Consider the following 17,736-nt stretch of genomic DNA (forward strand, 5'->3'; position numbering starts at 1 on the left):
CACTAGTCTTTTTTATTATGTATATAAATTAGTTAAAACCCTTTAACAGTAACTTATTACAGTATAAAAATTAAAATCCACAGAATTCAGAAAAGTACAAGCGAGTAACACAACAAAATAAGTAGCACAGTTACCTACAATGTTTTTTGTTGTTTAAAGCGCTAATGTTATATATATCAGCAAGTAGAAGATATGTATCAAATACACCCTCAACTCTGGAAGCTAACAGAGAAGAAGTTTACATAATATGTTCAAAGTTATACAGTTATAAAGAAATAGTTTTCTTACTCAAATACACTTTCCCTTGAGTGTTCTTAAAGCATATATGGTTTGAACTGTGACATAGAAAGAACATGAACACTTTTGTATGAATTGAGGGTAAGTCTCGTCCTATCCATGTGGCATACACAAACTCAGTTATAACATATTATCTGGTTGACAGTAATCATCCAGATTAGTAATTACCACTTCAAAGGCACATAAGCTACTCTTCTTTTTTACTTTGCAACTGGACACACCTTACATACATTTTCCTCCATCTTTACTATCTTTTTCCCTCTTCTCCAATCTATATTCTCCAACCTAACTTTACTCAACCTAACGTTTACATGGGGTGGTAGCACTTGCTTCAGGAGTAAACATTAAATGGGGATGTCTTTTTCTCAACTTTAGAAGGATGACAATTTTGATATTTGGCAAAGAAAAAGGAGTGAGACAAAGTGAGTGAGAGGTATGAGGTAGCACACATTCTCTTTACATAAAGGCATACAACTGTCTGTAAAGGATATTTATTGGGGAAATGCTAGTAAATAACCATACAGTCCATGTGTCATCTCTTCTATGCAATCAACATCGTCAACAAGGTTGAAAAATCTAAAATGTTAGGCTTGTTTATTAGATTTATTAAAAGAATTCAGACACCTATAAAATTGAAGTAGAATAAACAAGTCCTCTTTTTTGTTCTAAAAAAAAAAGTCTAACAACTGTTAAAACATAAGTAAATGTCTAAATTGCCTCCTAGAAGCTTTCTATCTTTATACATACATTCATCAAACAACAAGAATAGACTGAAAGCAAGTTCACCCTCAAATCCACAATGCCTATGGGCAAAGTTAAGCTCTCAACAGATAGGTGTTGAATCAATGAGAAGAGACTACAGGAAACACTCAATAATTATTGACTAGCTTGTCTCCCTGTTTTCAGTTCTTACTCCCTTCAAAACACTATCCATGCTGCCACTAGTTAAACTATCTTTCCAAATAGTAAAAGTATGTTCATATCATTACTGTAATGAAAACCCTTTAACAATGCCTTATTACATAAAGAACTAAGTTAAAACACCTCGTTCAAGTAATCTGGCCCTCTACTTAACAATCCATTCTCATTTTTTGCTATGTCCCACACCTTACCATCCATCAAGTATACTAACAGGCTGGGTGCAGTTGGCTCACATCTGTAATCCCAGCACTTTGGGAGGCTAAAGCAGGCAGATCACTTGAGGCCAGAAGTTCGTGACCAGCCTGGCCATCATGGCAAAACCCCATGTATTTGTATTTTTGTACTAAAAATACAAAAATTAGCTGGGCGTGGTGGCACACGCCTGTGGTCCCAGCTACGCAGGAGGCTGAGGCACAAGAATTGTTTGAACACAGGAGGCAGAGGTTGCTGTGAGCTGAGATCATGCCACTGCACTCCAGCCTGGGCGACAGAGGAAGACTGCCTCAAAAAAAAAAAATGTATGCTAACAAGCCATCTAATGCTCCTGACCTCCATGACTCAATCCTTCAAAACTAATTTGTGTCACTTTCTTGGTCTGCAATTCCACACTTCAGTGACTCAACTATAGCCAGAGAAGTTGATACTCTCACCTCCCTAATACCACTGTATCTTTTATATACCTTTGTTATGTTTATGATTTTAAAATTATAATTATTTCTTTACATTTCCATTTCATCCATAATAGTCTGCAAATTTGCTTTAATTTTATATCCAATCTAAACACATATCCTAACAAATACATTAAAAAATGCACACTTTTTAAAAATGTGTATACATATGCAACTGTAAAATATTATAAAATATTACATTTTTAATGTAAAAAGTTATAAAACAGACAAAATAAAATAATATATTAAATTTCTTTTTAAAGTTCTCCTATGTCCTTCCCAAATTCCAATGAAATGCTGTGCAAATGGCCTTCTTTGGAAGCCAGTACACTAGCATGTGAATTCTTTAAAGTCAAGAAATTATGTCTCATTCATCTTTGTATACCCAGTACATATGTACTTGACATATAAAAGATGATCAATGCTGAGAGTCAGAGGGTGAAAAAAAAAAGATGATTGATGAAATTCTTTCTGGACAAGTTAATACACTAAAGGACTGAAAGGACTTTAAATATTATTTCAAAAAAATTATTTTTCTAACAGTGGCCCTGATTTCGTGATACAAAATAAATAATGTTGTTAATCATCCATAAAGGCTCCATAGTAAATTAAAGAATTAAATATACAATATTTTCAATTATAAATGCAGCCCAATATCAGAAATGTAAAAATATATGTGGCTTAAAATCACGAAATATGATAACAGGCACACAATAAATATGTACTGAATAAACAATTATTGACCTAAAGACAAAAAGTATAACAATCATTTTTAGAATAAAATATAGATTAATTTCTTAAAACAAAAAGTACAATATTTGGGAAGGTCTGATGAGACTGATTTCATTAAAATTTAAAACTTCTGTGCATCAATAAACACTGATTTGGAAAACATATTGTCACACATATAACCCAGGAAAGTACTAGAATCCAGAAAAGATAATTGATTCCTACATATTAAAAAGAAAAAAAAGACAGAAAACCAAATAGAACAAACTTGCAATTAAGTTACAAAAGAAAAATACAAACAAACAAAAACAAACCTCAGAAATATGTTCAACTTCATTGGTAATCAGGGAAAAAAAACAGACAACCAAACAGAAAAAACAGAAGATTGTATATAGGATTATACAAACTTGCCATTAAATCATACAAATTATAAACAATTAAAAAAATAAGAAATATGTTAAACCTTGTTAGTAATCAAGGAAAAGCAAATTAAAACAGGATGATATCATTTCACACACATCAAATTGGCGATAATATAAATGTCTGATAAAACCAACTTTGGCAAACTGAAACAATTACTTCTGAGAGAAATTTAGCAATGTAGATAATACAGCTGAAGCTGCTGATTTAATCACAATCTCCAGGATATAATATATATGACAGAATAGAGTTTTTAAAAACACTTCCCAGGTAATTACATTCCAAGAATGAGAACAACTGTCCTGGCGAAATTTTCACGTGTGCAAAGAAAAAAACATATGAAATTGTTCAATATAGTAGTAATATAAAAGCAAAAAATGGAAACCAAAATGTTCATCAAAAGGAAAAAGGATAAATTCTGTATATTTATACAATGTAACACTCAATGGTAATTAAAGTGTATGAACTAAATCTAGATGTATTAGTACAAATAAATCTCAACATTATCTTGTTGAGCAAAGGTCAGCAAAGGTACAGGACAATAATATATATATAACACTAGAAACCTTGCAAAAGAATATCATATATATTTTATGGATACACACATAGTAAAAGTATCTGAAACATTCATGGGAACAATAAACACCAAATTTAGGATAGAGGCTGATTCTGGGCAAGAGATTTGAGAATAGGAGAGAGGTGTAAGTAAGAAACTTCTATGGGATTCGTACTGAATCACATCTTATTAAAAAGAAAGTGGACCAAAAGTATGAAATTTTAACAAATCCAGGTGGTCAGTACATGAGTTATTCCTTATATTACTTTTTAGGCTCTTGTATATGGTGAAATTTTTCATATTTTTAAAAAGTATTAGAAAACTGCTATCTAAGAGAGAGTACTCAGCTAAGAAGAGAGAGTAAGCCCAGACTGAACATGTATTAAAGCAGAGCTCAGTGTCAAGAGTTAAAGGAGAGAGAACTTCCCTATTCACAAAGAAATAAAGCCACTCCCCCCACCCCTTATATCTAGTTACAGGCCAATGAATGTTATTCCAAGATCTGTGATAAGATCAAGCCAATTCTCGAAAGCATTACTTTTGAGGAATACAGTAGTCAATCAGAACAAAATAAAACTTGGTGTTTTCTGGCCCTGAGGCTCTTAAATTTGAAGCCCTGTGTTTTAAATACAGAAATTCAATCAAAAAATAAGACATGTGCATTAAAAATTTCCAGGAAAAAAATGCCTTTTAATAACCTGAATTAATACTGTAATTTATTACCCACTGAACAGTTCATAATAAGTTTCTCCTTTGTTTTGTTGCTATTTTGGTGACAGAAATAAACTCATGAGATTTACAAGAAAAAAAATCAAGTACAGGATAACTGAAACGAAGAAATTTTCATTTTATGAAATGCTGTCTTATTTTATCAGAGTTAAGCCATTATTCTTTACTCACTTGCAAGTTAAAGAAACCTAAAACAAAGAAATGTGTGAAAATTAACAATAAGAGAAAGAAAAGGAGATATAAAAGGATTAACAAAAAGATACCCAGTGAGTAACCTGAGTCACAAATTTTCTTTCCTATTATCTCTAAGGCAGTACCAAAGACTATTTGTCAAAAACACATCCATTATTTCAGTAATAACTTTTATTTTATATATTATAGGTACTTACATTGAATTTAATTATGTCATATATCAAATATCTAGGAACAGCCTGTCCATTTACTCTGTCAATAATCATCTCCTTGAAAGAGAAAAGAAGATAAGTTTCTTCATACTTTAATACAATTTTTAAAATTTGACTGAAATATAGCATACACACTGTAAGCACATAAACCATAAATATACAACTTGATGAAATTTCAGAGTGAACACACTTGTACCCAGATCATATAAACTGCTAGCTCCCCCCATCCCCATCATGCATTTATTCTATACTGAAATAGAATCACCTGACAATATCTCATCATATTTTTCATATTTGAATTTCTATGCTACATTTGGCTTTATGCTTGAATTACTAAGCAACAATCAAGGGTTGGGAGACTACAAATTTTAAATTCTAAAAGTCAGAATCTTTTTAAAAATATTTTTGTTTAATCATTAATGCTTTAAATTTTGTTATGTGCCAATTACTTTAATCATAAAATCCATGACAATAAATGGCACCCCCATTATAGATCGAATTCCCAAGTGAGCCAAGTGGTCTTTCTTGGTTTCATGCCACTTTACTAGGCTTTGATCAAAGGGAATAGGGCAAGAGAGTATGAACAGATCACTGTAAATCTACCATAGCCATTAAAAAGTTAAAATAAAATCTACAGTCTGACAGAACAAGATAAGGACATTAAAGGATGACTACAGGTGTAAAATGCAGTATTACATAAAATTTTTAATTGTTAACACGTTTTTGACCTAAAATTATTTTTCTTTCCTCATATTCTTACTAGGAAACCAGGTAGGTTTTCTTGCTATCTAATTTTATAACAGAAATTCCATGTACAACCACCTAAAATTACAAAAAAAAAACCACTGATTTAGTAAAAATATATTTTGTTGCTGTAAGAAAGCATTACTTCAGCCTAAGTAGAAGGAGTGTAGTTATTTCTACTTGAAGAATAAGAGAAAGTTTGGTAGTAAGGTACATGACCATTAACTGCATCCTGAAAGATGCAGAGTATATTTTCCAGCAGGATAGTGGATAGGCCAAATGGTATAACAAAGGCATGAAAAAAGATGGCTTGGGGTAAATTGTCCAAAGCTGAGTATTTGTGATTAGCAATCACAATCAAAGATGAGACTGAAGACACAGGCATGCTTCAGATATAAAGAATATTATATTGAATAGTTTGACTTTTTTGCTATGAGTAATAGGGAACCACTGAAGGGTTTTCAAAACCCATGGACCTTCAATGCTCATCTCTGCAACTTATTCCTTGAAATCTTTCATATAAGGCCCTGTTGGTTCTAACCATCATAGTCCATATAGGTGATGAAATGTTCTGGAATTAGATAGTGGTATTGATTATATGACCTTGTGAAAAGACTAAAAACCACTGGATTGAAACATCTTAAAATAGTGAATTTCATAGTATGTAAATTGTATCTCAATTTAAAAAAAAAAAAAAAAAGAACTAAATTAAAAAAAAAAAAGAAATCCTGAAAGCAGTTCTTCAGACTGAAGAGGAATAACAGAACCCCAGATACACAACATATATTAAATGTCAGCTATATACATATTAGTTATACATGTTACATAGTTATTAGCACAACAAAGTTACTAAAAGGATATTTCCTTTTAATATCAAAATATAAAATGTCATCTCTTCTTGACTGTTAATTTTCCCTACTTTAAATTTACAGACTTTCTAAAATTTCAGTAATACACATGCAGTGTTTTATAAAAAATTAATAGTTGAAAAAGACATGGAATTTTTCCAAAATTCTTGCTATTAACTTTAATGATTAACCACTATATTCTTATCTTAGTCTCAATATTAAATTGATTGAATTTCACTGATGTGTTTCAAGTAAATTAATGCAATATTTCTAAATTCCTATTTTCCACATTTTATAGGTCAAAGAACATAATTAAGCAAGCAAAATAAAAGCTTCAATGCTCACATCTGACAGTCAGACAATTTAGGTAGTTTGAGTTATTCTTGGATTTGGAATTTTACAAAAACAATTTGCACATGAAAATGTAGAAGAAACAGGAAACTACCGAGGACTGTTTTAATTAACTAACTAAAAAAAAAAAAAACAGATATGGCAACTATAATTCTAGCCCAAGTAAACTGACATCATGAATCATATTGCTATTTTTAAAACTTCACAAGAATCTATTACGCTGCTCTCAGTTATCCAAGTTTGAGGTGAAATAAATAGTATTGCTAAGTTAAATCTGCACATGGTTAAACATCTAATTTTTAAGCATTATTTCCTACCTAGAATGCCCTCAGCCCACGTCCATCAAAAATCTTTCTATAGAAATCTTTGTTTCTAATGCCAACTCCTACATAAAACATATTTAGTTCCAGACTAACTAGACATGATTTATTTCTCCTCTAAACTACCTCAGGACTTATATACCTCTCTTTGGGTTATTGTTTTATTCGAAGGTCTCTTCCATCATTACCATTCATTCTCCACCCTTGACTCAATTAAGTAAAATGTTTCAAGGGTGAGGCCTTCTCCTCAACCCTCTAAGCAATACCCATACTCTTGGTATAGCAACTCATAATAGGCACTCAACAAACATTAGTTCAATTATAAACTATACTAAACTTTGACAAATGCTATTACTTCTTTTCCTTTCTTATATTTTATTAATTATAATGCTAAAAAAAGTACCTTACATAAAGATAACAGAAACTAAAATGTTCCTGCTGTTCCCATGAACCAACTACCAGAGTTGCCACAAATGTCTACGACTTTTATGTACTATACAACTGCAAGGTTGCCAGTCACATTAACTATAATATGATAGTTAAATCTATATACATTAGATACATATACATGTACATATGTGTGTATATATTTTTTATTATATATATATTTATGTTTTATTAGAAAGTGATATTTTGTTACACGTGCTGTTATAGGAATAAAAATTTACTAGACACAGGAAAAAATACAAAAATCAAACTGTCCAACAAAAGGGGGCTGGTTGAATAAATTACAGAACTGTTTCTCAAACTCGCCTAATTACAATCACTCGGTCACTTGTATGAACATGTAGGCCCCTGGGAGATTCCAATTCATATGGTCTAGGATATGCTACTGGAAGAGGTCATATTTTTAACAAGTAATTTTTTAACCCTACAATTTTCACAATCACGATATTTTGGAAGCCCCAATTCATGGTCTCTATATATTCAGTGGTAAACCATTCAGACATTTATGTGAAAAAGATGTCCAAAACATATTGCTAAGTACGGGGAAAAAAGATAAGTTACTAACCACATGTAACATTTGTTTCTCTTCATGCAAAATTATGTAACTATCCATATGTATACATATTTGACCAGAGCAATCATTTAATACCCTTTCCATCTTTAACAAGTTTCTCCACTAAAGAAAATATCTCAAAGTCCTACTTATGTTCAAAGATTCAGTTGGCAGATCCCTCTTCAAAAGGACCTTAATTCAATGTAAGCACACATAAGAAATAAATGAAATTTAACATCCTAATAAAAGTTAGATTTGGTCGGGTGCGGTGGCTCACACCTACAATCCTAGCACTTTGGGAGGCCGAGGTGGGTGGACCATGAGGTCAGGAGTTTGAGGCCAGCCTGACCAACATGTGAAACCCCTTCTCTACTAAAAATACAAAAATTAGCCAGGTGTGGTGGCGCATGCCTGTAATCCCAGCTACTAGGGAGGCTAAGGCAGGAGAAACGATTGAACCCAGGAGGCGAAGGTTGCAGTGAGCCAAGATCGTGCCATTGGACTCTAGCCTGGGCGACAGAGAGAGACTCCATTTCAAAAAAAAAAAAAGTTAGATTTGATGTGAAACTTCTTAACCAATAAAAATATACATTTTCTTACAAGGAAAAGAAAAATGGCAATGTTTAATTTTATATTATACATAAATATGACTTACGCCATCCAAGAGAGTATTTGATAAATGTATACGAAGATCTTTACGAAATGGAAATTCCAGATTTGAAACATGAAATACTGAATTGTCTCTATCAATCATAAAAACTTCATTTGTGCCATCAATCAACATCATGTACCTGTAAATGAAACATTAAAACGCTAGTATTTGCAGTATAATATCAAGAACAGGGTCATGAGAAATAACAAACTGGTTTTCCATAGACCTTAAACATCATTAGACTAATGTTCACTAGAGTCTCTCTATCATGCAGATTAAAGTAGCATGAATAACAATTTTTTTTTTCTGAGAGAGAGTCTTGCTCTGTTGCCTAGGCTGGATGGAGTACAGTGGCTCACTGCAACTTCCATCTCCCGGATTCAAACAATTCTTGTGCCTCAGCCTCCAGAGTAGCTGGAATTACAGGTGTGTGCCACCATGCCCAGCTAATTTGTTTTTTTCTTTTTTTTAGTAGAGATGGAGTTTCACGATGTTGGTCACGAACTCCTGGCCTCAAGTGATCTGCCCACCTCAGCCTCCCAAAGTGCTGGAATTACAAGGACGAACTACCACGCCTAGCCCACAAATAATATTTTTTTTAACTTTTTCCATTTCCTATAGAAAACACAGAGTATAGGGAAATTAAAGTTTTTTTATGGAGATAATGTGATGTTCAGGAGTAACCTTATGAATCCATCCTAACAGAGAATAGTTCTCTAATTTTTATGAGATCTTAAACACTGAAGCACACATATACACATATATAAATGTATTTTATTAGCTCAACAACTATATGGATTAGGTATTATTCTTGCCACTTCAAAACAGAAAAAAACAGTGAAAAACATTAAGTGATTTGCCATTTGCCAGACTTTAAATTATCCAGTGCTCTTTCTACCATACCTGTTAGCAAAACAGCTAATCCCTCTCTTTGAATCAATATCATGATATAGCCAGATACCACAATATCAGGTATAATTTTTCTTCTCATTTATGACTATAAAATTAAAATATTTTTAAACACAGCCATAAGATTTTCAATTAGCTCTTATCTTCTGAAACTCAATCAATATATGGGGGAATTCATACGCTTAACAACCTGTCATTCTTCAAATGGTCAGGTTATCATCACTGATTTCCCATCAGCAAATCAAGAATGGAGTTCTACTTCACACCATATAGTCCGGATGGATTAAAGTTGAGGACATTACAGTCTGGGAAGCTATGCTACCAAATGGATAGTAAGAAGACTTGGGGTGAAAATGAAGATTATATCCAGGAACCAAAGTCTTAAAAGAATGAGAAAAAATTCACAGCATGAAAGATTAGAAAGTTAAAAGACATAAGCCTCTAAGAAACAGAATCATTTTGTTAGGCTGTTTTTGTTTGGTGTTTGGTGTTAAATGAAAGAATGGAAGGAAGAGTGGTCTGGAGGTACCAATGAAAATGAAAGAGAACACTGACCAGACAGTCCAACCACCTACCCGCAAAGTACCTAAGGTATGTCCAAAAAAAAAAAAAAAAAGGCAGCAATGACCAAAAGATGTAGCTGAATCAAGTTAAGATTAGGGGACAGAAGAAATATTAAATGAAGAGATGCAAGCTAACAGAATATATGGAAGCTAATATAATAGTGGATAACTGGCTAATCACAAACCGATGTTCTGAAGAGCAAAGTACACGTTTAGGATAGGTGAAGAGAAATAGGAGAGCTGATTAAGGGAAAACAGATGTACAAACAAAATGGAAAAGAGCAGCACAGAAAACCAAAGGGTTAGATTGTGTTTTCGGATTAGACTGTGAAGTATGTTGTTCTTTGCTGTTTCCAAAATAATTAGTTCCAAAAAAAAAGTGAAAAAAGAGGAAAGAAAAAAAGGCAACATAATAGAAAAATTGTTTTAGAGTTTTAATAATAATGATAATTAGTTCCAGCAGGTGTCTGGGGAGCAGATGGAGAGCTCAGGCCCTTGCTATAAAAGCTGCAGCCCTAGTAGATGGGGAGTGTGGGGACTCAAGTTTCATTAGGAAAAATAAATTCAGCCTCAGTCTGGACTGACAGTGTATCTGAAAGACTCCTAGACCAAATGCCAGGCCAGACGGCATACAGACAACAGGAATACTTAGTTCCCAAGGCCCTCTGGCACATGCTTTTCAAAAGCAGCAATTCCTGATGTATAGAAAAAATCTAAGCTACCTTTGCCTTGGATTATGTTTCAAAAAGAATTTAAATCAACAAAAGGGAAGATCAAATAAAAAGCAATGATGACATCGTCTGCAAAAATGGCATGGAAGACACACAACCCATCATGTTGTTAAGGACTTAGGCTGGCATTTTGCAAAGTTGATATGCACCAAAAGGGTATTTCAAGGCAAATAAGTTAGGAAACCACTGTATCTTTCTCTTAGAAAGTCAAGATATATATTAGGATATTAAAGTTATGATAAAATATATAAATAAGTCTGTTCATCTTATTTAGTCCATTAAAATTTGACAGAATTGGTGTTCTATACTTACAATTTGAGAAAAGCTCACTTAAGCTAATAAATGTTAGAATTCAGAAAAAAGAAATGGTTTACTCTTATGATCATGTAATAATGATAACTGAAACTATATTTCCCCTTTCACTGACTGCCCAGAAGTTGAGAATTTTAAATTTAATGCTTAAGTAGAATAGGTATTATCCCAGGGTGAAGATACATTTATTTTACACACACACAGACACACACAAACACACACCTGTGTGTGTGTCTCGGTATGAGACCTTTGCTTTTAAATCAAGTAGAGTATCAATCAAAAGAAAATACTCTCTATGTACACATGTGTATAAACAGATTTAAAAGACTAAGGAAGAAAAAGTTTTAGAGGATGGAATTTACAAAAAGGATAGCTTGTGAGAAACACAGCTTGCATCTGCAGAAACACCAGAGAAATTATTTAGCACTTGGTATTTAGGGATTCTTCTGCACACATAAATTTTCAGGCTTTGGAACACAAGTTTCTGGGCTATGATTTTTTGTTTGAACTCCAGTCATTCCAAATCATATGTTCTTTTGTTATGTGATACTAACAAAAAGTAATGAGCTATTTCATGTAAGGAATGTGGAAATATTTCCACACCACTCTGAAGTCCCCGAAAGCAGTCAGATTCTTTCAAAAGAAGCAACTACCTCACAGACTGTCAGTACATAACTATGCATATAACTATGGTGCAATATAATTTATTAATTAGGAAATTATCTCAACTGCAAATTTAATATTCAGAATTATCAATAGGTATTTGTATTATATTCATGCCCATTAAAAGGCAAAATTTAATTCAGTATACGTTTCCCAGATAGAAAATGCTAACATATATATACCAAAGGTGTATGGATTACAGAAAAGCCAGATGTATAGACTACTTTACTGTAAATGAAGGTTTTCTACCATAACTGGAAATAATCTTTCAGAGCAGTCACTGAGATGTGAGATATATAATTAAGTAAAACCACCAAATATACATTAATAAAATTAGGAAGTACATAATTAAAGAGAAGGAAAACTGATGGAAAACAATGGTAACTAATACCACCTTAGAGTTCTAATTCACATTCCTCCCAGTAGTCTGAGAGTAAAATGGTCCTTAAACTCCTTGTAATTTAAAGTTATCACCAATTTAGACCCAACTCTGATCATCAAATTAGGAATTTATCTTACACTCTATGAAGGCAGAAATCATATCTATTTTGTTCTTTCCCACAGCTTAAGTATCTTGCACAGTCTATCTGAATACACACTAAAGGAAGGCACTCAATATTTGTTAAGCAAAGCTGTACGTATGTACAACAAAGTTCACCATAATATTCTATAACAGTGAAAGAATAAGCAAAGCTGTATGTACAACAAAGTTCATCATAATATTCTGTAACAGTGAAAGGATAAAAACTCAAATGTCCATCATTCAGCAAATAGGTAAAATAAATATTGCATATTCATGTAAAAGCATACCATTCAAGCATTTTTAAAACAGTGATAAAAATATTCATTAATACAGAAAGAGATTTACAATACACCTAGTGGGAAAAAAGCAAGTTTAAAACCAGAATAGATGGAATAATGACAGGGGAAAGGAGGAGGATAAAACTGTGTGTATATCGTAAATACAGAAAGTAAAGCCTATACCAAAATATTAAGAGCTGCCCCATCTCTATGTAATAGAATTATCAATGATATTTGCTTTCCTCATTATGCTTTTCTGTATTTTCAAAATTTTTAGAAATAAACACAAATTGCTTTCAGACACAGGGGGCAAAGTTAAAACTGCAAGGGGGAAAAAAGCTACCAAGCCAGAAATGTAGTCTATAATCAGACCCACAGAAACATTTGCCCTTTGCAAAGTGGCAATGAATTAAGAAAGGATTCTAATCTTGTTCTTTGTACTACAGACGCTTCAAAACAACAGATATTCCTCTTCTCCTATCATAGAGCCTCCATACTAGAGCCTTTTGATGGGCAATAAAAACAGAAAAGCTGATCATTTATATTGATTTATTTCACCACCATCTCTACCTCTATCCATTTTTCCTAACCCCTATCAAACTTATTATGGCTTTTCTCTTAAATTTTTTAATCAATTAATTTTTTAAATAAAAGTTGAAGGGCTGAAATGGAGCCAGTCTAGATGCCAGGCAGTACTAGATGCTAGGGTTAAAACAGCAAACGGCACCGACTCTCTTGTCAACTTCATATTATTTACACTCTTAACAAGAAAACAAGATATTAAATAATTCCAACAATAATACATATTAGAACAGTGAAGTAGAAGCTATTACAGGAGACTACAAAGGTAGAACCTGTCAGAGTCTGGAGATCAGGGAAGGCATTCCAGAGGAATTCATGCATAGCTGATAATAACAACAGGTTACATTTATTGAGCAATTACTATGTTCTGAAGAAAAGTGCACTTTTCTTAACTCATTTATTAACTCATTTAATCCTTACAATAACCTTACCAGGTCAGTAAAATTATTATCCCCATTTTCCAGATGAGGAAACTGAGACACACATAAGTAACTTGCCCAATGTCACAACGCTGGCATAACAGCAACACTGATATTCAAACTTAGACAATAGTTTATTTATACACCCTCTACAGTATACTACCCCTCACATTCAGTATGTAGGAGTCAACCCAGCATAGGTTGTAATGTGAGACAGGAAGAGAAATGAGGGATGGGAGGGTTGGAGTACACAGACTAGTAGGTGCAATGTCCTTCAGACAAGATAGAATGCAGCAATGTTCTGGTAACTAAAAAAGGTTCAGAATACTGAAATGTAAAGATAAAGCAGGAAAATGGTATGGCATGAGACTAAAGAAGTAACAGAGAAAGAGGAATTATGAAAATTTTTTTTTTCTGAGGCAGGATCTCACTCTGTCACCCAGACTGGAGTGCAGTGGTGTGAACATAGCTCACTGCAGCCTTGAACTCCTGGGCTCAAGCAATCCTCCCGCCTCAGCCTCCAAATGTGCTGGGATTACAGGCAAGAGTCACCATGCTCAGCCTGAAATTTTTTTTAATCCCTCCACCCCCAGCTACAGTTAATTTTTTTTTTTTTATCTTAGAAAACAAAAAACTACTTGTATGAGACAAACAGAAACCATAATGCAGAATTCAAACCCAGGAGATGTAATACAGCACGTTGGTTACACAGACACTGGAAAGCTGAGAACATAGAACAGGAAGCCTGAAATAATCCAGAGATTAATAGTTGCAGGAAACACTATGACCCACAGGACCAGGGGAACAAAATGAAAGAGGTCTGTTATCGAAAAGCTAGGAGCTTGGAAGAAAAGCATTATGGGGCTATGCCTGGAAGAGGGTGAAAGAGGTCCATGTGGTGGGATGCTCTAACCTCTAAGAAGGTGGCCACAAATGGCCCTGTAGCTTAAGGTTTGAATCCCTATGAAGAGGTGTCCAATGGAGGATGGTCAAACCAATAAGGGAACAAAGTCCAGCAGGTTAAGAAGTGATACAAGGGGTACTCTATCTAACTAGGATGCCCTGCCCAGAAGCTGTTATCTCTGAGAGGTAACAGCAAGACTGGTGTGGAAAGTGACAAAAGAAGTTGGAGAATGGAGTAACAGTTGTCCTTTGCTGCTGGAGGTGTTCTTACAGAAACTGAAAATAAGAGTAGTCCCTTCTCTCACCTTCCAAATTCCTGCCAGTGCTCCCAGTGGTAAAACTCAACAGCAAGCAAGCTGGCAAGGGAGGCTGGGAAATGTAGGTTGCAAAGTCCCAGCCCTAACACAGTATAAAAGGGTGGATTGGAACCGAGAGATGGGAGGTAAATAAATGCAGACCACTAAAATGTTTTAAGCAAACTAATGACATAATCTGATCTGCATTTTTAAAAGTTCATCAACACATAATGTATACCCCAACAGAATAGGGGCCAATCTGTAGACAAGAGAAATCATAAGGCTTCTTTAATAGACCATGTGAGAAATCACAGTGACTAGGACAGTAGTAACAATAATTTTAGAGATACATAGATAAACTCAAGATATTCAAGTTGTAGACTGACAGGAATTCAATATGCTATTTACTGGATATGTGACTGAGAAAATGAGAGAAGTTCCAAGTTCTGGCTTCAGGAACTGGGTATACTTACTGAGCCATGGGGCATTTAAGAAGGAAGCAGTAATTGTTCCATTTTGTTTGGAAGAAATGATGGACACCATGAGTTTAGATGGAAACCAAAGGCCCAGATTTTCCCTACCCCTAGCAGGCTGGAAATAGGCTCAGGATCTAGACCAGCTATCCGTGTTCCTTTCCCAAAACTTTTAACTTGAGTGACAAAGAGGCATAAGAATAGTTGCAGAATTATTTATAGCAACAGCAAAGATACTGTCAGCAAGTACTAATGGTGGCTTCCTAATCAAAGTGTTCCAGTGCCCTGACCTTGGCTCTGGTCCTTGCTGCTGGCTTCCCTTGATTCCTATCCATTTTCCAAGACTGGTTCTCCTTATTTATTCCTTTGCATAAATTAGCCAAAGTTGATTTCTATTGCTTACAGTCAAGAAGGCTAACAAGGCTAGGCGTAGTGACATACGTCTGTAATCCTAGCACCCTTGGAGGCCAAAGCAGGAGAATCACTTGAGGCCAGGAGTTCAAGACTAGCTTGGCCAAGATAGCGAGACCACATCTCTATTTTTTAACTGGGAAAAAAAAAAAAAAGGATGCTTTTTTTGTTGTTGTTGTTGTTTTTGCCTCAATATATACAGCTAAATGTAAGGAAGTTTAATGTGCCTATGATGAAATCCCACTGTAATGTCCCTAACATATCCTTAATACCAAGGGTAACATAATACTAGCCCTTTACCTAGTAACTTGAGACACACCATCTATTTACCATCCTTCAAAATAGACAAGCGTATAATGCTAAGCCTAGAGCCTAGAGTTTACTTTCTCTGTACATCTTTTCTCTCATAAGAATTCACTCCGTCTCCAAAAAAAAAAAAAAAAAAGAATTCACTACCAAACCTCTGCTATTTCTATACAAGCTACATTTCCCCTCATTTTTATTCCCAACAGAATTGTCACACAAGTTCCTGAGAGCTAATTCTCAATGTTGTATTAGTATACAGAAATAAATTCAAGTATATTAAAATTTCTTATAAAGAAAATTCAGACCACTTCCCTAGACAGAATATATAAACCTTCCTGACATAGAAGCAGTTGGTCAGACCATGCCCCCTACTCAACAAGACCTGTCATGTGTTCAAAAAACAATACAAGTACAGCTGACTTACCAAACTCCAGTTTTCTTCCTTCCTCATGGGGCTCATGCACACTTTGCCTGTTCCTCTCATTACCTCGCTGCTCAGTAAACTGTCTCTGATAACCTCTTTTGCAAGGTATACCCATGTCTTCTTTAACCCATTTTTTTCCTGTTTCTTTCAACTCTTTTTTTTAAAATAAGAAATCTTAAGTATATTTTACTGCAATTTTGTAAAAAGAAAAAGGAAAAACATATTTCTCCTTCTCACCTCCTTTAACTTAGTTCCATTCATGAACCAATGAAAACTCTAATCAAAGTTTCTGTGTAAAGCAAAATTTAAAGTAATAAGTTGTTTAATCCATCTAGACAATAAAGAATCAGTGTCAAAACCCCCTTCACAATCTCCTTACATAATAGTCTCTATCTCCTTATCTTATAAAATCCAGTTTTCCCCAAAGTTTTAAAATTATTCAAAATAGTTTTCATAAACTTCTTATGTTACAATGGCAGTTTGCTTAATTACCAGTGTTGAAACAGTACATTTTGTCATTTTTCACAGTATATATACATAGTAAGTAATTCCGCTACCTTAGGAATAAGCTTTATAGACTAGTTTGGGCACCTAATTACTATTTATACTATAATTCCATAGAAATACAATCTAAACTTAATGAATCTCAGAAAAAGACCAATTTAAACATCATTTGTTTGCATCTGTGATATTGTGAAATATATATATTTGTTCTTCAACCATTTTCTGGCATACAAATCCTAAAATCCTCAGAAACACCAAAATGATGCTTTCTTGTATATTAATGAGTTGACTGATGGTTGGTAGCTCCTAGGTAGCTTCAGGATGGGGACTAGGAAAGAACGTGGCAAGATTGGAGTGTTGGGACTTTTAGCACCACCCCACATCTTCTAGGAAGGAGAAGGGGCTGAAGATTAAGTTGATCACCAATGGCCAATGGTTTACTCTATCACGCCTGCATAATGAAGCCTCCATAAAAGACCAAGGACGGGGCCGGGCACGGTGGCTGAAGCCTGTAATCCCAGCACTTTGGGAGGCCGAGACGGGCGGATCACGAGGTCAGGAGATCGAGACCATCCTGGCTAACACGGTGAAACCCTGTCTCTACTAAAAATACAAAAAAACTAGCCGGGCGAGGTAGCGGGCGCCTGTAGTCCCAGCTACTCTGGAGGCTGAGGCAGGAGAATGGCGTAAACCTGGGAGGCGGAGCTTGCAGTGAGCTGAGATCCGGCCACTGCACTCCAGCCCGGGCGACAGAGCAAGACTCCGTCTCAAAAAAAAAAAAAAAAAAAGACCAAGGACGG

At 34.4% G+C, this 17,736-nt stretch overlaps 1 protein-coding gene across 4 annotated transcripts in view; it reads right to left on the reverse strand.

Moving 5' to 3' along the window:
* RNGTT (RNA guanylyltransferase and 5'-phosphatase) overlaps window positions 1–17,736 on the reverse strand; it is a 331,246-nt gene that overhangs the window by 212,330 nt on the left and 101,180 nt on the right. For all 4 annotated transcript variants that reach the window (XM_011941909.1, XM_011941908.1, XM_011941911.1 and 1 more), the window contains 2 exons: window positions 8,643–8,778; window positions 4,710–4,781 (listed from right to left, as the gene is read on the reverse strand). In XM_011941909.1, coding sequence (XP_011797299.1) covers window positions 4,710–4,781; window positions 8,643–8,778 — 208 coding nt within the window. The remainder of the gene's footprint in view (window positions 1–4,709; window positions 4,782–8,642; window positions 8,779–17,736) is intronic.

This window comes from Colobus angolensis, unplaced genomic scaffold (assembly GCF_000951035.1).
Source record: "Colobus angolensis palliatus isolate OR3802 unplaced genomic scaffold, Cang.pa_1.0 Scaffold203, whole genome shotgun sequence".
In the NCBI taxonomy this organism is placed as follows: Eukaryota; Metazoa; Chordata; class Mammalia; order Primates; family Cercopithecidae; genus Colobus; species Colobus angolensis.